The sequence below is a fragment of the Talpa occidentalis genome, unplaced genomic scaffold (genome assembly GCF_014898055.3).
Source record: "Talpa occidentalis isolate TD23 unplaced genomic scaffold, MPIMG_talOcc4v2.1 talOcc4.16, whole genome shotgun sequence".
In the NCBI taxonomy this organism is placed as follows: domain Eukaryota; kingdom Metazoa; phylum Chordata; class Mammalia; order Eulipotyphla; family Talpidae; genus Talpa; species Talpa occidentalis.
Genome location: NW_023601653.1, coordinates 39,089,989 through 39,112,359, shown reverse-complemented (window position 1 = coordinate 39,112,359; position 22,371 = coordinate 39,089,989). Strand labels below are relative to the sequence as shown.

The 22,371-nt window shown below is 33.6% G+C and overlaps 1 protein-coding gene across 4 annotated transcripts in view; it reads left to right on the top strand.

Annotated features, from left to right (window-relative positions):
• The window catches only part of MSRB3 (methionine sulfoxide reductase B3), a 151,457-nt gene that overhangs the window by 24,058 nt on the left and 105,028 nt on the right, over positions 1-22,371 (top strand). For 2 of the 4 annotated variants that reach the window (XM_054696255.1, XM_037514050.2), the window contains exon 2: positions 3,838-3,964. The exons of 1 other annotated variant lie outside the window; for it this stretch is intronic. In XM_054696255.1, the coding sequence (XP_054552230.1) occupies positions 3,889-3,964 (76 nt within the window). In that variant the 5' untranslated portion in view covers positions 3,838-3,888. One more of the 4 variants, XM_054696256.1, reaches the window with a different exon arrangement.

Below are 22,371 nucleotides of genomic sequence, written 5' to 3'. Positions count from 1 at the left end.
TCTAATTATATTCTCAGCACAGTGTGATATTCTTCATTAGGTTTTCTTCAGTCAGTATTTTTTAACAGCAGATATTTTGAAAATGATGAACTAGCTCTTCTTGATTAGCAAGATGCATAGATACGGACATTCAAAAAATAACATGTTGATGATCTGTAAAATGCTGTCTGAATTATTTGAGTAAAGGCAACATATAAGTGAGAAAGTTGAGGACAAACTGGAGAATTAAAGATGTTTTCAGTGATGATTTAGCAGATTGTTTAATGCTAATTCTTGTCTCAGAGATTGCTAGCAACCGGAAGTATGTTTTTCTTTTGGCCTGCGATTATTTCTGGTGAGGTTCTTTATCCAGGGAGTTCAGGGAGTACATTGCGAAGAAAGCAGCCAAATTGAAACTTGAATTGAGAAGGATGGTGGTGGTAGGGGAGTTACTGGTTTGTTTGGCCCTCAACTTTTATAGATTAAAGTGATCTTAGTTGTAGGCATCTTTGATATATATTGTAAAGGTGTATTCAAGGAGTATAAAATTCGAGGAGAGAAAAATTTTGAAGGTGGAAAGGAAAGGGAATTGTATCTGATGGAACAGAAAGATCAAACTGATAAATATAAGTCTCAGAATTTTCATTTCCTTAACTCCCTACTTTTATTCAATCTTTTTGATTTAATAGAATTTTTATTAAGTGTTTATTATTAGCCAAATTATCTAGCAGGGGAATATAGAATCAGAGTGTTTTGAGGTTGATACAACCTCAGTCTTTTCATTGCCATTTGTGTAGTGATCAAAAGCTGACCTTGGAGCTGGATGGCCTAGGTAATAATTTATTGAATTATTCAGTTGCTTCAGGACCTGCTCCACTAGCTGTTACGATTTTGGGCAAACTGCTTAACCTGCTTATTTTTCAGTCTCTCATATGAAAATAGGAAAATGATAACATATACCTCATAAGAACATGAAGATTAAAATAGCTGCTATGTATGATGTATACAGTAGGACTTCAGCTTTGCTAAGTAATTATAATTATTGTGAAGTTAGAATAGAACCCGACATACACTAAAGGTTTCATCAACTGTTAAATTAGGGTGTGTTTAACTCTATCATTTCAGTTAGGATAATTAACATTGGAAATCCGCCAAAGACTAGTACATTTTCTGGCCTACATAGGATCTATATTTGGAGAATGACCTGGTAACTCTAGGTAAAATTTGGCATAAACAGATTGTTATAAATTTCTAATTTATATATTTAAAAAAAAAAAGCAAATTATTGTACATTTCAATATAGTAAATAACATTTGCTGTGTCTATATTATATCCCAGGAGTTGTTCCAAGTGCTTTTTACTAACTTATCTAATTATTGTTTTATAGCTGAGAAAATCTAACTACTAAAAGAGGATAGGTGCATTGTAAAAAGTCACACAGCTAGATAGGGCCAGGACTGGGATTCACATCCAGGTCATCTGACCCCAGAGCTCACCAAACATCCAATCTACTTCTGATATTCCATTTTTCATGCAAATGTATTTTGTATGTCAGATCAATTTGTCGAAGTATTTTAATTCATTCATTGCAAACAAATTAAGTGGAAAATTTGAGTTGATTAATTTTTAAAAAATCATTTGAGCATAAAGAAATTGCTTTTTCTGTTCTAGAAAAGAGTTGCTTCTGGTGTTACATGTTAATGTCATATAAACTCTGATTCTTTTGTTCTGTGGGAGTATAAGATTCTGATTTCACCAAAGGCATCCTGATGCATGAATTAATTTGCCAAAACTTTTTTCACTTACATTTCAGCTACATATTTTCAAGGTGTTGTTTAAATAATGTCGCTTTGCATTCATTTTGCTAATTCTTTGCAAACATTAAAATGATTAAAGCTGTATCAAATCTTAACCTATGAAATGCATGATTTGTAGAATTTGAAAATGGAGAACATTGTGACAAATTATGCTTTTTAGATTCTTTAGTGTATAAGGACAAGTCTGTTCTAAAAGTAATCGCTTTAGCTGCTCTGCTTTATTGGTGCAACTTGTAGCACTTTCTGTTTGCTTTTAAAGAAAACTGGGCAAAACTTATTTGCCACTAGATGGAGCGCTCGCTTTTGGGTAGAAATAAATGCAGTACTGTCTGAACAGTAAATCACAATCATATCATGGTGGAGACCCTGGTATTTGAGGCCCTCGGCTTTTAATTGTAGAATGCATCTTTGTTCTTTGCCTGACCTGCAGCGTGACATCACTCCCTTTCTTCCTGCACGCTGGCTTTGACACAAGCCAGATGGCCATGGCCATCGGTAGGCGCACAGGCCGCCTGGTACAGCAGTTGATGAAACAGAATAGGAAGACGTTTTATGGTCAGCTGCAGGAGCACAATGAGGCTGCAGCTTTGCTAAGTAATTACATTTACCGTGCACACTTTATTCCTCACAGAAAAGGTCACAAGGAAGAAAATACATTTTTATTTATAGTGTTGTGAGGTATGGACCTTTGATCTTTTATTAGTCAGTAGTCTGCTCCAAAGGAATGCTTTCTTTCTCCTGCTCTGCAGTCACTCGTGAAAATGACATGTTTATTTATGTTTAATGGTTCTTTCAGGCTGTGCATTGTGATACTTACCTTCCCTCTTCCTCTCTTTTGTCTCTAGTAACACAAAAATGTTTTAGTTTTCTAGTGAATTTAGTTTAGAGTCATAGTTCAGGCATGTTAATACAAGCAGATTTCTGTCAGAGGTACTCCAGAGTGATTTGGTAAAACATATTACTGTTTATTATATGTTTGTTCTTCAAGGAACTCCGAAGAGACTAGGAACAGACTTTTATTTTGAGGGAGATGAGGGCCAGGAAATGAATAAGACATTAATTTTATATCCATTTTTGGATTTATAATGCTAATTTTGAAAAAAATGTTAAAAGTTAATATTACTTTGTTTCTATCTTCACTCAAATTTAATGTTTATCAGTTGAAAGATTGTATGGAATATTGAAGAAAATTGCAATGAACTTTTCTCTGAAGTTTAAGATTCACACAATTTTTTTATTCCTGCACATAATTCATGTCCACAATTTTAAAAAGTATTTTTGCACTTAAAAGGCTAGCTTGTGTATATTATTACAGAATAGATCTAGAGAATATAAATCATAAAATCAAATGAAAAGTTATATTCTCTATGCCTTCTTCAAATTTAACACTGTTCTTAAAGTGAAGTCTCCTATCCTTAAGTTATTTGACTCTCTATTTTTAAACAAATGAAACTTATCTTGCAGTATTTTAATCTCACAGTATCTTACAGTCTTTCTGTGGAGGGAGATTTGCAAATAATCACTGAAAGAGAGCAGTGTGGTATGGGAAAGAGAAGGGCTTTGCATTCAGATTGAACAGCTTTCTGTATCCTTTTCAGACTCATTGTTTGCTTTGTGCCCTTGCACCTTTGAGTCCATTTCCTCACCTGTGTATTTGGGGGATAAAACCTACCTCCTAGATTTATTAGAAGAATTAAATGATGCAATATATAGATTAGACCCTAGAAAATTCCTGCCACATGATACCTAAACTCAATAAACCCTTGTTCCTTTCAACTGTTTTAAACTTCATCTCTTTTCTCAACTTCTTGCAAAATATGTTCACAGATTACATTGCTATTATATGTGTGTATTTTATTAGTAAAATATAAATAAGTCTGGGTTGAAAGTAAGCCCGCCATCTGACAAATAGACATTTGAGATTTATTAACACTGTGTGTGTACAGTTCCAGATAAAGCTGTAGCCATCAATTGTGCAATGAATGTCTTTAACCTTTGTGATGTTTTAATTTGTTTTTGTTTTCTTTTTTCTCCTACTTAGCTCTTGCCCCTGTTTTTTGCCTCTCGTTTTATTGGTGAAGATATCACAGTGATGTCTGCATTCAACCTGCTGCATTTGGTGACAAAGAGCCAGCCAGTAGCCCTTCGAGCCTGTGGGCTTCCCTCAGGTTGCTACTTCTTGTACTCTATGCTTAGCGAGGGCGCTGGTCCGGGTGGGTGTTTCTGCTGCAGGAAATGATATACCATAATGCTTTGCTAAATTTTGTTTTCTTTTACTTGGAACCTAACTTGAAGATGGAAATTGGTTATGAGTCACCTCTTTACTTTTAGTTACATTCATTTCCACAATCCTTATAGACTTTGGAAACATTGTGCAGTTTTCTTGCTCAGTATATTATTGTCACTAATATTTCATGTTATCTTCTTTTTCTGTAATGCTTACTATGCATCTGAAAGTCAGAAGGTTCATGAAAGTCTGGAAATCTTGATAAGAAGCTGTCCCAAATCACATAAATTGGGACATTCATTTTGAAAAAGCAATTAAAGTGCTTTGCATTCCACATGTGACCATTCCTTGAGAAAAAAAAATAAAATCAACTCTAGTATAATAGAGTGACTTATTTATTGCAGTTAAAAAAGGTGTTTTACTTAACAGTGATCAAATACAATTGAGTCTTGAACAACACAGGTTTGAGCTGCATGGGTCCATTTATGTGTAAGGTTTTTTTTTTTTAGAAGTGGGGTACAGGCCAGAGTCGCAGGGGGTGAGAAGATTCATCAGAGAGAGCAGGGAGCAGAACAGGCAGATGTACCAAAACACACTGCTTTGGGGAGCAGTGGGCGAGACAGGAGAGGTCTGCCAAGCCATGTGGGTTGCTCCCAGCTGGCCAGGGATTGAACTCGCACCACAAAGGCTGTGGACAACCTCACAGCGCTGCTCTCAACCCCCTGCACCATGAGGGAGGCCCTGTGTGAGGTTTTTATTAATAAACAGATGATATAAACTTATACTGTCATTAAATCCAGTTCTGTACTATAAAGTTATTTTTCCTTTTTTATTCTTAATTTCATTTTTTTATCATAAGAATACAACATTTAATACCTATAACATACGAAATATGTGGTTCATAGACTACTTATGTTATAGATAAGGCTTCTTAGTCAACAGCACAGTATTGGTAGTTAAGTTTTTGGGGAGTCAAAAGCTCTGCATGGATTTTTTTTTAATTTAAATTTTATTTTTATATTCCCCATACAATCACAACCTCCTTATTTTGACCCCAAGCCCTCCTTTCCCTGCCCACCACCCCCCATAGAGTGTCTCTGGTTCATAGTTGTTTGTTGATTTTGATATTTTCTTTCTTATAGTTATTCTTTTTCCTGGTCCCTTATTTAAGTTTTCTAGATTCCTGCTATGTGTGAGGCCATCCGGTATTTTTCTTTTTCTTTCTGGCTTATTTCTCTGAGCATGATCCCTTCCAGCTCCATCCATGTTGCTGCAAACCTGCATGGATTTTTTTTTTTCCCTAGGCATCATTTCAATTTAATTTTCATTTACAATCTATTTGCAATGCATTACATATTTTATTTAAAAAATTTTTAAATTTTAACATTTATTATTTTTTTTACATTTTTATAGACAATATTTGCTTCCCCCCACCCCCTGCAAGGATTTTTGACTATGCATTGTGCAGGTGTTGTAACACCTAACTCCTGTGTTGGTCAAGGGTCAACTATAAACAACCGATGTAGCATGTGTCAAATAGTTCTTGTTAGAACCACCACACACTTAAAAATGTGATTTTAAGCATTTAAGCAGTTGAGGCATAAAATTCCAACATTTCATTGTGTCTATAAGTTTAATATTTTAATTTTATATGAAAATCACAATGTAAGGTATTTTCTGTGATTATTGTCAATATTATTTATAGTTTTATTAGTGCACATATTTTCACTCCTGTATTATATAGAGAAATTAATTCCAACTCCTCAAACATTCATTCAGTATTAACTGTGGTGCCTGGCATTGTGTGAAGCAGTGAGGATAGAATGATAAACAAGATTAAGTTGATTTCTTTAATAAGTATGATGTTGAGATAGAACTTTGTGAGAATCATTGAACCATGTGATGATGGGACTAAACTGAAGGTATTTTTGCATTGGGATGTTAGGGGGCTCCTGAGGAGAATGGGTACTGCCTCTTTTCTTACGGGAAAAAATTCTGGAAGGCAGGGAAGGTCTTTGAACTTAAGGAGGGATTCATGGATGATATAGTGCTAGAACTGAATTTCAGTCTATAAGCAGCAGCTAGACACCAAAGAGGAAGAACAAAGCATGAAGATTGAAAGAGCGAGGTATGTTTAGAGAAATGCAGGTATTTTAATCTGGCTGGCTTGAATGGATGAGGGCAAGTAGAAGAGTTGAATCAGGAAGGAAAACAAACTTGGTGAAATATTTTATATGATGCTTTAAAGAATTTAAATCTTGGGGAAGGGCTGATGGGACAATAACTTGACTTGAATTGCATTTTATAAGGTTTATTGATTTCATATGGTGGAAGGTCAGTGCTGCTTCTAGATATGTTATGAAGCCACTGGAATGGCAACTTGATTTGAAAGGAGGATAGGGCGTTTGTCTTAAAGGTCTATTTGAATAGTAAACATGCTATAAAAATAGATTTTATGTCTATATGTGGTGACTTGAGATGCTAATGAAGTTTAATTAATGTATGGAGACCCCAGCAGCTCTTCTCAATACTTGTGCTTCCCTTGCCCTACAATTCCCCTGCACTGCAACCAAAGAGTAGGAGGGGTTTGGGGCTGGAGGGACTCTTGTGCTAAGAACCTTAGCAATGGTCATTACAGTAGATTTGGCAAAAAGGGAATGGATAGATCAGAGCGAGATTCTGGTTGTAGAACTGACAATGCTTATCTGTTGCATTGCATATGAACTTGAGGGACAAAAGCCAGTGTAGTCTCTGTATCATAGGGAACTTCTTCATAGCCATATTTCATATAGCAGTTAGAGTACGGAAGTCATTTTGTTCATATATAACCATGTTTTTCATTGGAAAAAAAAAGCCCTGATGTGTGAAAACACCGGCATAGTTCTTTTAACAAGTTTGCTATTTACTGAAGAGCCTAAGTAATTTTAGAAAGAACATATTAATTAACAGGGTATTCCTCGAGATCCGACAATCATGGAATTAAAGAGTTTCAAAGCACTTAGAACAGTGGTTGTCATGTAGTAAACACCACTTTTAAGTAAATGCTCACGTTAAGTAAATGCTCATTAAGTACACTGTAGATATCTGTATCTACATAGATATTTAGTTTTGCATTTTTCTAGTACAATAGTCTTTTAAGAACAATTAGATACGTATATATTTATTTCTAACTTTTTCAAACTTTCTTTTAACTGTTTTTGTTTTACTAGGAATCATAGATATACTTTGAGAAATAACCATCTGAATTTGTTGTTTTGATGCCTTTATTTTACATATATATATCTGCTAAGCCATGATTCAAGTCCTATAAATATAACACACATTTTAAAAATTCTTATTTTCCTGTATTGATGGAAGTTCAGAGAAATTGTCTTTCTTACTTAGGGCACGTAAGCCCATTTTAATTTGATAAACAAAATGGCTACGTAAGTATTGCATAGTTTCTTGGCCATTTAAGTATCCCTTACTCTTTGAAGTGTTAATGAAAGTCAGTCTTTCAGTTTCTATATATTTTATAACTCAAATATTAGTATTTGGCATCTATTTCTCTGAATTTTATCCTTAATAATAGAGAAATGTTAAAGATGTAATATTAACTGAAAAAATAGTGAAACAAACCATTTAAAGCTTGAAATCTAAAGGTGGAATTGAAGTGGGAATTTTAATCCCTGTTACTTCATACAAGTAGGGAGAAAAGAGGCCAAAATTGGAGATATAGGAAATTAAGATGAAAGTTTGAAGTCTTGCTTTAATTTACTATTCCTTGATTAAAACCCATTACTAGAAAATTTCTGTAAATCAAAAAGATTTCTCCTCCCTAGCTAGTACTCTACTAACTGGATATTATTCAATGCAAAATAATTCCAGAACTAAAAAAAAAAATAATTGGAATGAGCTCTTAAAGTTGATTATAACTGGATTGACCTATATAAAGGCCATATCTCAGAAGAGTGATATATTGTTTTTCAGCTTTGACTTTCTTGTTATTTTTTTAACGAAGTATCACTTTAATTTAGAATTTATTAAGTGCATCTGAGTTATGGTTCACTCATGTTTGTAATTAAAGGTATTTTTTTTTCCTCTCTCAGAATTTCTTCTTAATTTCCTATAACAGTTTCTTTTATGTATTAAAGAGAGCACTGGATTAGGAGTCAGAAAACTCACCACAGCTCTGTCTTTAACTTGTTCGACCTTGAACATATCAGTAAATCTCTTTAGATCACAGTCTCTTTACCTTTAAAATGAGGTATTCAATTTAATCTATTCAGTATTGAAATTCTATGATTTTATTGGCTGGAATTTGTTTTCACTATTGGCTTTGACTTAATCAAATCATGAAGCTCAGTATTAATTAATGTCTTGGAATTTACAGAAAAATCTGCTAGGTTGTGGTGGGAGGACAGAAATATTTTCCATATTTGAACATTAGAATTCCTTCCCTCTAAGTCAACTGAAGTATTATCTGAGGAGGGATTGGGAAGCACAGTTTTATACATAGTTTCAGTGGTTGATAAAAATTATGTCTAATTGTAGTTTAGATATTATGGTAGCTTTCAGCCAAGTAAGAGCATTTGTATAAACAGCTGTAATTAGTTACACTTTTCTCTAGCATCATACACATAATATATGGCTGTTACTGTTACTTGACTTTAGTGGCATATTTAACAGTGTGCATAAATTGAAGAGCCACATGGCTGTTAGGTGGTTTGTAAAGAAATTATATCATAATATTCAAAGAAGACTTAAAGGCAGATAATTTGCAAATGGTGTTTATAAGTCATAGAATATCATGTTTAACTAGAACTCTGTGAAAATCACGGACTTGTGGCTCCAGAGCTTAGCACAGTGCCTGGCACTTAATAAATATTTGTTCAATGAATGGATAAACATTTGGAAAGTTAACATGTTGGTGAAGTGACAGCTTAACGGTATAAATTTATTGAGACTCTTTTGTAAGGGAAGGTTAAAAGTAAAGTTCCTACTTTGATTGCCTTTTGATAATATTGTGAAATACAATTTATCCTCTCTTTTCTCACTTTATTGCATTAATATAATGTAAGTGGATATCTTAGCTATAAATCATGGAACTAACAAAAAATGGTAACACACATTCAATGTATATTATTCCAATTTTTCAATTTGAGTTTTGTTGATAGATAAACTGTTTGACGAAGGGAATAATAAGTACCTTTTGTACTAAACATGAGATTTAAGAATTCTGGCTCTCTTGATCACTCTGGATCATTTTCCTCTGGAGCAAATTAATATTTTTTATGCTTTAAAATGTCCATTTGTAAAGAGGAAATACTAGAGATATGCATCAAAACAACATCCATAAATTAGAAATACTACTATTCAAGTTTGAAATACTACTATTCAATAATTCATTAATTGTAGCTGATAATATTTTTACCTTAAAAAATAACTATCGGGGCCTCCCCGGTGGCGCAGGGAGTTAAGTGCAGTGCTGTGAAGCTGTCTGCAGCCTCTGCAGCACAGGTTCAACTCCCGTCTGGCCAGGGAGATTCCCACATGGTGCAGCAGACCTCTCCTGACTCGCCCACTGCTTTCCTCAGCAGTGTACTTTGGTCCTTCTGCCTGTTTTGCTCCCCGCTGTGTCTCTGGTGAATCCTCTCACCCTCCTGCACCTCTGGTCGGTACCCCAGTTCTTGTATAAAAATAAATAAATCTTAAAAAAAAAAATATAGGTGTGCTGCTGTTGACCTACTGAATAGATCGGTTTCTTAGTTTTTTGTTTTTGTTTTTTTTCCAAAACTTGGCTCATGAAAAGATGAGCCATCTCCCCAGGTCTTAGATTAAAGTTATGACTCTCCTCATTAGAAAATATATATGTACACCTTCACAATTTTTCATATAATTTCAAAATTTTTTTATTAGATATTCTGAAACCCTAAGGCAAAACTCTTTAACTGCAGGTTCAGAATCTGTGTTGTGAATGATACACATGAAACTCATACAAAAACTCTGATCAGAACATAGCATATCTGATTTTTGTATTGATATCACCAGTGGAATTCAACCACACCATTCTTACATGTTAGTCTTTCCCATTTTTTTCCATTATATAAAAATGGTTTGGGGAAATTTTTTTTTGTAAAGAAATCTTTTTTCAAAAAGCACATTTCATCTGACATTCATAAAGTTGTTTGCATGTAATTGAATGGTATTCACTTTTTCCAGTAGATGGCACTAGATTTACATTTTTTCACAGCATGAAAGGCTACTGATAGCACTAGCACATAGGTGCATTGTGAAAACTTAAACAAAAGTATGTAAAGAATATCCAGATAAGAACATATGGATTTACAAACCACAAATTTTTCTGCTTATATAATGTTTAAACAATATTTGTAGAGTGTAAAACCTTTTTCCATTTTCAGTAGGATTTCAACTCCCTTATGCTTGGACATCTCATTGAAATTGTCTTTCATTGTAGACTTTCTATAAACTAAAACAAGTTTTCATAAATTAACTTATCTCGCACCCAAAATAGCTGATTTAACAGTAATTTATAGTTTTATATGCAGCTAAATTTTCTTCAGCGGACCACCCAAGAATTTAAAGAAAATTTCACATTTTGTATTGTTGCTATGTTTTGAGTTTTTATAGAATACTGAAAATGTCATTAGTTTAACATGTTGACTGTTCAATGTAAGTAATTTTTATGTAAATTGTTTTCAGAAACTAAGAAAAATTATATTAAAAGTGTCTACTTGTTTATTCTGATGCAGCTATTTTATTTCTAACACAAAATATACTAAAATTTTAGTTAATGTTGAAAGTTGTACAGCATCTAATTACCACATTGAGTTTTAAAAATTATTTGCACACAAAGCTGAATTGTTATAGAACAGTACTTCTGTATGAATAAGGTGTTGGGCATATGTTTGGCTAAATGTGAATTTTGTTATTATGTTAAATATATTATGCATTAATAATTGTAAAATACATAGAAATGTTTAGTAGCAACAGATAAATTGGGCATCAACAAACACTCTAAGTTTTAGCTTTGTTTGAGAAATTTACTTGTTAATTTACAGTGACCTAAAGAATATAAAGCATGTTATGAGTTCTGGAAACAAGTAATTCTACAGGGTTAAATTAGCTAGGCAATATGGACTTTTGGGGAACCATATAAGTAGTGTTATTAGATGTTCACAATAGTGTCATCTAACTGATCATAGAAGGATTAATTAAAATGAGCCAGCTCGTGCTCTTAAAAATATATGTTTAATGAAGAAATGAGGCAGGAATGACAGTTTACAAAGACTCAGCCTGTGTAGAGAGGCTAGATACTTGATGAATATTCATTATCAGTCTTTTCTAGATTATAGCTTAATCATAAATATTTTATTTAGAGATTGAATTTCTTATGACTGCTTTTGCTTATATTTTAATTTAAAATGCTATAAATAGATTTTATTTAGATGCAATGGCAAATTATCTCTCATTACTTTATTTGCCTTTGCATTTCAAGTCATTTATTTGAAAAATTGAAAATGGTATTTCTTTAGTTCAATTCCCTATTTTTTAAATATTTGTATATTTGCATTTATACTAATCACTTAAAGATGCATGTTATAAAAGTTACACCAAAAAATGACAAAGAAATTTAAGTAATTTGTTATAAATATGCACTTAGAGAATTTAAATTTACTCAGTAATTACCACAATAAACATTTACTTCAATCCTAGATATATTTATTGTTTTCAATCGTGGAATTGCAAGCACAGAAAGGAATGTTAATTTAAATCATTAGATTATTTGAATTTTTAGCAAGCAAATAAATTCAGAACTCTATACTTGTAGTTTTTAAGATTTTGTTTTTTTGCAGACGTGTGCTGCTCATAGAACAATACAGTTGTTTATATTCCATTTTGATTACTATTTTAATATAGTACCAATTTCAGATAATATCACATCCACTTTCAGAACTTGCTATCATATCAGTATTGATGAAGAAATAGACTGAAAGTTTAATTTGTATTTAATTTAATTTGTGTTTATTTATTTCATGACCTGAAGAATCTGTTTTGTACCTTTTATTCCTATTATTTATCTATAAGCTGAGAATGATATAAATTTCTTGTTAAATCTTCCATAATAAATATAACCTTCAGCTGTAAATGTTATCTGATATTTTCCAGAAGTTTATTCTGCGCAACTTTAATTTCTGTTTGTAAAAGAGAATAAACCTGGAAAAATAAAAATAAAAAGGGATGGAGGCATCAAATTACTTTGGGAAAGGTGATGGGTTTAATCACCCAAAATCTATTTTCAGGAAAATCTTTGGTTCCTGCAAGAAAAGCTCTGGAAAGGCAGAGTTTTTTTAATCTGTTTAGTTCACTATCACCTGTTTACAACTAGAATCGTGTGGTCACAGAACACATGTTCAACAGATATTTGTGGAATGAATAAATGAATGGTTGTGAATAGTGGTGTCAAAATTATGTCACATTGTAAGTAATTTGATCTCTGTCTTTAAGGAATGTGCATTCTAGTAAGAAAGATCCAGGTTTGGAGCCAGGTTTTGTTATCTATAGGATGAAAGAAGTTATGCACTTGATGGTTTTATGATTCTATATAAACACTTCTTCCTTTGCTTTACTATAGAGAGAGGAAGTAAAAGAAGTGAGAAGTGTTGTGCTTTATGTTCAGAATGGCAGACTGGCTTCTTGGAATAGAATTTGAAGCCATGGTAGTTCTTCTGAAGCATGTTGAAGAGATGCATAAATATAATTAGTAGGAGGTGGTATGGATGGGAGTTAGCGGTGTGGAGGTAGAAATGGACCATGGCCATCAAGTGAAAAGATGGGCATCTCAAAGTACAACAAAGCATGGCTTCAAGAGAGAAATGTAATGAATGAATAAATCAAAGGTGGAAAGCTGCAGACAAGAGAACCTGGCTGTCATTAACCTGGTGTGTGACCATGTCAAGTAACTTCTTTTTTTTTTAATTTTCTTTTTATTTATATATTTTTTACATCATTGTTCATTTTTAAACAATGTTTGCTTCCCCCTCACCTCAAGTAACTTCTTTGGGCCTTGTTTCCTCATGAGGACTTTGCACTATAAGTGCTTGCTTTCCCAAATGAGGAACACCATTTACCTCGTAACGCTGATCCCATCATCAAATTGAGAACTTTTGCGTATTGTATTTTATAAATTCTAAGATGTAGTGGTTTTACATTTATCATCTTTGCAGACAGGATGTAGCTTAAAAAGTGATTAGAAAATATTGTGTCATTGATTGGCAACTTTTTTTTTTTTTTTGCTTTTCCAGTGGAATATAAAATAATGGTGTGTTAAAATACCACACATTTGATAATATACAACAGCATAAGGAAGTTTCTGAAAATGTCTTAACTAAGAAACCCATGTAACCTAGATTTTCCTAATCTGGTTTGATACCTCATCCTCTAAAAGGAACAACCTGTTGGCCATTTTTTTCTTCTAAGTCATTGTTGTAAAGAATACATTTTGGGGAATGCTAGATTTGATAAGCTCAAAGTCAAGCTCAGAGAATTAGTGGAATATTAGTTATAATAAAGTGTTTGAATGTGGAACTCTAGAGATGTAATAAAGATACAGAGTATTAATAAATTAAAAAAATAAATAAATACATCTATTTTTAAATTTTACTGATCTGTTAAGCAAATATTGTTGCAGTTTTTAAACTATATTCTGGCCTCCCCGGTGGCGCAGCGGTTGAGCGCTGGGTTGGGAAGCTGCCCGCAGCTTCTGCGGCGCTGGTTCGATCCCCGGCTGCTCCCCGGCCACCGGAGGAGGGTCCCACATGGCGCGCAGACCTCTCCTGCCGCCCGCTGCTCCCCTCAGCAGTGTACTTCGGTCCTTCTGCCTGCTCTGCTCCCCGCTCTGGCTCTGGTGAATTCTCTCATCCTCCCACGTTTCTGAATGTACCCAGTGCATGTATAAACAAAAAACAAACAAACAAACAAATAAAACATGCCTCTATTAAAAAAAAAAAAAAAACTATATCCTAAGATACATAGAAAAGGCATCATTTAGAAAGCATCTTTTAGGAGGAATATTTATTTTATCTTAATTTGTCAGCTGTTTACATGTCTAAATAACTTTGGGGTTACCTTTTTAGTCTTCCACATATGCATGTTTCATTCACCCTCCAAATTAGAGGAAAATTTGAATAACAATTATTAAAGTGTAGCATTGAATAGGTATTTAAATGGGATATATATATATATGTATATATTCTCTAGACAAGTTGAGAAATACAGTGTGATTAAATGTGTATGATGTCAAGGTGGTAAGAATTCTATCCTGATGAAAGTACTTCAGTCTTTCATGCAAGTGGTATCAGCTAATATAGTAAAGCAAAATCAGTCAAGATAAAATGTAGATTCAGTTTTAGAAAGGAGAAATTGGGGGAATATTATATATATATATATATATATATATATATATATACACACACACACACACACACACACACACACACACATACATCTTTAGTGTTTACTCTGGTACCAGGGATGCAAAAATGACCAAATATTACTTGTGTACTGTCTCTCAAAGAGATGTTGAATAATGCAGGATATGCCTGTACATTGTCTTTTATCTGAGTGGTAAACTAGTGTCTCTCAGATTTATTGCTTCTCGACCTTTTGGCTAAGATCAAGCATAGTATCTCAGATTTTTTTCTGGAATGCATAGATTTGGGTTTAGCTTCCATTGGGTGGCAATTGCAGACTTGTTTGCTGCCCATTGTGCTTAATTAGTTTAGATCTTATATTTGATTTGGATGATAAGGTAATTTTAGAAATTCATAAAGCTGAGGTCTTAGTATAAATTTTATTTTTTAATGAAGTATACTTAATGTTACATTTAAATAAAATTCTGTCTGCTAATCTAGGGAGGGCTCCTTTCCTTCCTTTTTGTGGGTGGTACCTCTCATTTCCCTTGTAGTCTGTGCTCCCATGGAGGCAAGGGAGGGTGGAAGAAAGCTATTTTTTGCAAGTCTTTTTGATTGCATGTGAAATGTAGAATGGAAATGAGCCTGTCTGTTTTCAATTTTTTTTTTTTTTTCCTGTATGGGCTATGATGTTCTAGTGAAGACCCATACTGGAAAAAAAATTAAAAACAGGGAACTTCAACTTTGTCAGACATTTCACATGCAATCAGATAGACTTGAAGTTAAGTGACTTTCTCTTCCACTGTTGTCACTTGATGATGGCAGTGCTTTCAAAATTCTCTTTTTACTCATATGCTCTGCAAGCTAGAAAGTGCTTTTTGCATCAAGACATGTTTAAAATATTAATATAAAAATCATTGCTCTTGGTATTTGCATTATTTTGAATAGTTGATCAAGTACACTTTAGTTACTTTAGAATTAAAGAATATTGATAAAACATCTACTGCACATGAATTTAGTAACTAAAAATTTGTAACACAAAGTAAAAGAAATGTAAAATGTGGTTTTTATCTTAACAGAATCATTCAGGTGAATGCTCTGTCAGGATGAATGTAGTAGTAAACCTCACTATTGTCTCAAGAAAATCAAGCAGCCTCACAGAGAAGTTACTATTAAATCTAGAATTTTAAAACTTATTAATAGACTTCAGATGTTTTAAGAAATAAATTTACTCCCATTGAATTACAGGGGAAAAAAAAACTTGCACATTTCCCCCTTAATTTTAAAACTGTCTTATTTCTCAGCTCCCCAATTTCTCCTTTCTAAAACTGAATCTACATTTTATCTTTTACTATATTAGCTGATACCACTTGCATGAAAGACTGAAGTACTTTCATCAGGATAAAATTCTTACCACCTTGACATCATACACATTTAATCACACTGTATTTCTCAACTTGTCTACATGGAATTTTCTTTCCTTTTGAGTCTTCTCTGGCTCTCTGACTATATATAGGCACTGTTTCTATACATTAGATGAGTTTTCCATATCCCAGATATGACTGGAGCTAGTCAGTCTAGGTTGGCCAAGCTTAAGAGTGTTAACATCCTCTGTGGAGAAAAAGGAACTCTCCTGCACTGTTGGTGGGAGTGCAAACTGGTCCTACCACTATGGAGAGCTGTGTGGAGATTTCTTGACCTACTAAACATAGAGCTTCCATATGATCCAGCAATTCCACTCCTAGGTATTTACCCAAAGGACACAGAAACATCAATTCCAAAGAGCACCTCACCCCTATGTTTATAGCAGCACTGTTTACAATAGCTAAGCTTTGGAAACAACCCAAATGCCCAAAAATAGATGACTGGATCAAGAAGATGTGGTACATATACACCATGGAATATTATTCAGCATTCAAAAAAGATAAACACATGCAGTTTGCAGCAACATGGATGGAGCTGGAAGGGATCATGCTCAGTGAAATAAGCCAGAAAGAAAAAGAAAAATACCGGATGGTCTCACTCATAGCGGGAATCTAGAAAACTTAAATAAGGGACCAGGAAAATGAATGACTATAAGAAAGTGAAAATCAAAATCAACAAAAAACTATGAACCAGAGACACTCTATGGGGGGTGGGGAGCAGGGAGGGGAGGGATTGGGGTCAAAATAAGGGGATTGCAATTGTATGGGGAATATAAAAATAAGATTTATTTTAAAAAAATAAATAAAAATTCTCATGGAATTTGAAAAAAAAAAGAGTGTTAACATCCTCTTTGTTAACGTGTCTATGCAAAATTTTACATATACTTTTACTGTATTAAGACTGTGCTCTTTAGGGAAGGGACCTTGACTTACTCATTTTTAACTTTCCGGTGCTCATTGTTTTTGATTCACTGTTAATAATAAATAGTTGTGGAAAGTATGAATTCATATTAAGCTCAACAGTTTATATCATCAGAATTTACAAATTTGGGGAAAAAGGCAGAAACTACTGAAGACATTTATGAATAATTGCAAATGCTCTATTAGCATTTTGTAAATAGTGCCTTGTGGAGAAAATATACTAGTACTAAGGGAGTACAGATGACAGGAGTGATCAGAGTTGGGCGAATTTACCAGAGTATGTAGACTTGTAAGGAAAATTTGCTTGAAAATATTTTTGTGGAAACGAGAAGACCAATTTTATCATTCAACTATGCACCACTAAAACATATGGTCTTATTTAATTCAAGACATTTAAAATGGCATGTTGACTTGGCCTGTTTATGTCTATTGATGTAAATTAGAACTCTGAATGTATCAATAGACTATAACTGAAACTGATCTGTAGAACTGTCTTCTGTGAAGTAATAGAAGAACAATCAGAAGGCATGAAATGTGATTATTACTTTGACGAATAAAGATATGATTATTCTCAGGTAGAGAAAAGAAAAAAATAATCTTCACCTAAAAAAGAAACAATTGTCTGCATTTGACTGTTAAGACTTCGATTTTTACTTTCTGTGTGTTTATTTAGGACTTGAAGGACAGGTGAAATTAAACCAGACCTAAACATAAGAATTAAGTATGTTTTGAAAAACATGGGAACTGAACTGAGTTACTAATTTTATACTTTAATTATGAATGTTCCTGCCATCACAAGATTACTCTGAAGGGGAGAGTTACTAAAGTATTTAAAAGGGTAAAAGCATTGACTGTTCAGTGGATTTTGCTAGGTCAATCAAACATTTATCACCGAAAACATATATTGTGTATCCTCTTACACATGATTCCAGGTTGGGAATGTTGATCTATAGTCTGAAAGAGATGAAATTAAGAAAAGAGTAAATTAGGGCCTCACTGGTGGTGCAGCGGTTGAGCGCTGGGTTGTGAAGTGGCCTGCAACCTCTGCAGTGCCGGTTCAATCCCCGGCTGCCCGGCGAGTGTCCTACATGGCGCGCAGACCTCTCCTGCCACCCGCTGCTCCCCTCAGCAGTATACTTTGTCACTCTGCCTGTTCTGCTCTCCGCTCTGGCTCTGGTGAATCCTCTCACCCTCCCATGCTTCTGACTGTACCCAGTGCTTGTATAAATAAATATTTTTTTTTTTTTTTAAAGAAGAGAGTAAATTAGCAGAGCCTGCACTCTGATTCTGTGTTGAAAGTTCAGTACTAACAAGTACTCTGAGAACTGTTTTGAATAGGGAACTTTACTAAAAGGGTATTCACTGAGATTTCTTTTTGAAAGTAAAGAAGGTACTGCCAGACAATGTCTGTATTGAGGTATATACATTTCCTGGTTTAAAAGTATATACTTTGCATGTTTGAATTACTCATCTACTCCATTTTCAGAATTTAGCACTTACATTGCAGTTACCTGTTTCTGACGCTAACCCTGGAGTAGTGTCTTAGGATGTTCATCTCTGCCATTGGCCATTTCTTCTGTGAATTCAGAGAGCTCTTTCTATAGTAATCAGCACAGCCAAAGTCCTCGCTTCCTTTAGGACTTTGTTTAGATGTCATCTTCTCAGTGAGACCACTTTTCCTTTTAAGTTACAGCCCTTACTTCAAACATTCCCAAATCCCTTTTGCCCTGCTCATCTGCATTTTTCCTTCCTTTGTGCTTACCACCTTCTTGAAGGCTGTCCAATTTACTTATTTGTGTTCTGTCTTTCACTACTCTTGGTGGAATGAGAGCTACATGAAAGTAGGATATTTCTTCTTTTCACTTGTACTTCCTAAGTAGAGTAATGTGAGTATATAGGAGGTACTCAATAAATAATTATTGAATGAAAGAATGAGTGTATTTTACTTAGCACAGTGCCTGGCACTCTGTAAATAGTCAACAGTTTTGATGCCTTAAGAAAACAGTAAGAATTTAAGTAAACCCTGCAGCCCTAATTTCATGGAAAACAGAGGACTGAAGCAAAAGCGTCATGACATATTAGATTGGATGTTAACGTCAGGAGTGCTTTTTCTATATAGGTCTACTTTGAGAGAAAAATAGAATTGGGTTTGCTTCTAGAGGTATGGAACTTTTCTTCCCTGTGCTTTGCATTTTTCCCCTTAATCTTTATTAATTTCTAGCATGGAAAAAAATACACAATAACACCATTCCTGATATATATTTCATATACCATTGTTAAATGAAATAGATGTTTTTTCAAAATGCCCACTTTTAGAAATTCTAAAGACTACTAAAGTATGTTTAACTTTCCAATATGACAGACTAATAACCATATGAAAATTTAAATTTTTAGTAAAAATTTATACCATTTTAAAAGATAGGAGCAAGATATTTCAATATGAATTTTACTGTTTTAACCTAGTAAACCCTAAGCTGAACAAAATAGCCTGATCATTTCTCATTCATTTATTATCTTGGGAAAATAATTAATAGTTTCTTTTTCTTTCCTGATCCTAGAATGAAAATTAAAGTTATGGGATCTTTAGATTTTGTTTTGATTTTTTTCACACTGAAATATAAGATTTATGACTTAAAAGTACTCTAAGATTTAGGTAACAGATCTGATTTACTTCTTAACAGGAAGTTAAAAAGCCTTTCAACGTTTTATAGACTTTGTGAGAGTCTTGTTTGAACCTTGTCACTGACCTTAGGTTGACGGAATGAACAAAGAGAAGACAGATATTGGCCAACAGAAAAATGTATTTACTTCTCTGGATGTACCTTGGTGTTTTTTGCTTTTCTCCCTTATTATCTTGTTAGTGATAATGAAAGTTATTGTGTAATTTAAGAAGGGAGGAGAAAGTTGTAGCATAATTTTTCCCTTGCAGAAGCTATTGTGACCATAGACTTGTAGACAGAGAGCTTTGGATTTGCGTCAATATATCTACTTGCTATTTATCTTTAGTAAGTTATGTTATAATCTTTCTGAGCCTCTGTTTCTCTATCTGTAAAATGGGCATGACATCTTTGCCCTAAGATTATTGAGAGGATAAAATGTGGTTATGTAAAAGTGCTTAGAAATCAGCCTGGCACATAATTAGTCATTAAAATTTGTCCTTTCAATTTCTCTCTTTATTATTGTTAAAGATAACTTGTAAGAATAATACTGTTCTGAGGAAATTATAGAAAATTACCAATGAAATATTGCAGCATATTGGAATACCTGAACTCCTACCTTTTAAATAGTTTTAACTTCAGAATTTACTGTAATCAGAAAGATAATGTGATATTGCATATATTTTGATGGTGTTTCTGAATACTAATTCCTGTGACCTTTATAGCAGACTTGTGAGGGTTATGGTATATAATCAGAGAAACCAACTTGACTAAGGTCACATGTGTAGGAAGCAATCAAAGCCAGAATATGAACTCTTGCTGTTAAGTTTATTTCTATACACACGCTCATGTGTGCCTTCTAAATACCCTATTGCCACTGGAACTTCAAGATAATAATGGCTTTGTGGCAACAGCATGGAACAAACCTCCATATAAAAATCTTTGGGTATATCGCCTTGGGTTGGATTCAAGGGAATGGTGTTATAAATAGATACCAAAGTGGCAATATTACCCTCTCAAATATACTTGGTTGCATGTGTACACACACACTCATTTGTGCCTTCTAAGTACTCTATTAAACATTTAAAGACAGGGGAAAATCTTTCTCTAACATACTTCTAAGCCAATTTAGAGGTCATTGAACAGATGTCATATAATACTAATGTTAAATTACCCTGTGTAATAAGAAAATTACAGTACCTAAGTGAAGATAGTAAAGAGAAACCATCCAATGAATTATTCTAGAATTTCAAAATGAAATCATTTCTTGAAAATTAATGGTGGCACCAAATGACTTTAGAAAAGTGAGTCTGATAAGGAGAAAGAAAATCAGACAAAAACGAAGCCTTTCTATGTTTGTTTATACACCAGTTTTTGGTTATGATGCTAGAAAAGCTAATGTTAAGCTTTCTGTTGTCCACAATGTATATTATTAAATTATGTGGCAAAAAATTTTATTGAAATCTGACTAACTTCTTATTGAGTTAATGTAAAATCCCAATAGTTGTTTTCTAGTCTACATGTATTTCCTTTTGCTATTAGATACACTTTAAAAGCCTAATTATTTCGAGAACATGGTATGACCAAAGAATCAAAATGTACAAAGTTTGACAACTTTAAATAAGCACTAGCATTTCTTAAAGAACAAACCTCACTTACAGTTAGGAAACAATATTTATATTTAAGGTTGAAAAGCCAGGATGTAGGAAAATTTTGCTAATTTGGAAGATGACCTTTAAGTGCACCAAAACCAAATAATTTGTAGGCTATGACATAGGGCACATTCCTACAAAATTTGTGTGAATACTGCTTTAGTGGTTCTTGAAAGACAAACAAAGAAAGCTGGAATGAAATCTTTATCCCCCTCCCAAATAAGACGGGGACTAACAAAAGAGTACAGCAGCACTCTTTCAAAGCTTGCCATTAGGATGAGGTCTCTGTAGCACAGTTAATGAGATGGCTCATAGTGGAAAACAATCTGTTTTTAAGAATGTTTAGATCAAAAGTAATTTCTAATCTATGAAATAAAGTCTCTTCAATACCCTTCATTCACCAGTAAAGCTTTTATGTTTGTATTATTTACTTCAATCAGATGTTTTCAATTTTACCTTTTTTTTCTTGTACAAATACTTGACATGGTTCGTCAATACTGACCAACAGTTTTATTCTTTTTCTTCAGAAAAAAGATTTTTGAGAGAGGGAGAATGAAAAAGAGAGAAACATCTTTGCCTAAACGATTTTCAAGCATCTGTGCTTTAAGCTACTTTTTATGAACACTCCTTAGTAAATGACTCAAGGTAAAAAAGCAGAAAAGCATCCAATGTTAGGAAATTGCAATCCAATACCATGTAATTTAAACCTGCAGTTGCTTCTCTTGTACTAAATGACATACAGATGGGTAGCTTAGTTTTCTCAACTTTGGGAACACAATTGGTCTTTTTGTATGAATGAACATATATGAACAAAAATATTTTGTATAGAATTATTTAATTCTAATTGTGAAGATTTTAATTACCCAGCCCATTGGAAGGAATAAGTTTAACCAAGATATTTTGTTGTGTTAAATTGGTGATTGATAGATTTCTTGGGCAAAAATCAACAAAGATATAACCCTTCCAACAAATAAAGAAATAAAAACAAAAGATAACATTCAAGAAGTCCACAGTCAATTGGGTGGAAATTTGCCTATCACAGCTGATTATTTAAAAAAGGGCAGTTTTGCATTCAGGTTGTAGAAAGGCTTGTTCTGACAGGACAGACATTTCTCAATGAAACATTTCTATCTCCCCCTTGGAAAATATTAAAAATGTAAGTCGTAGGTATTTGGATAATCCTTGTATAATATGGGGCCCAGTGGGATGAGAGGCCAACATCTTTCACTGCTATGCCAGCTGTTCCTGTGGGCTCTTTCCAGGCCAATGCAGGGCCGGCATA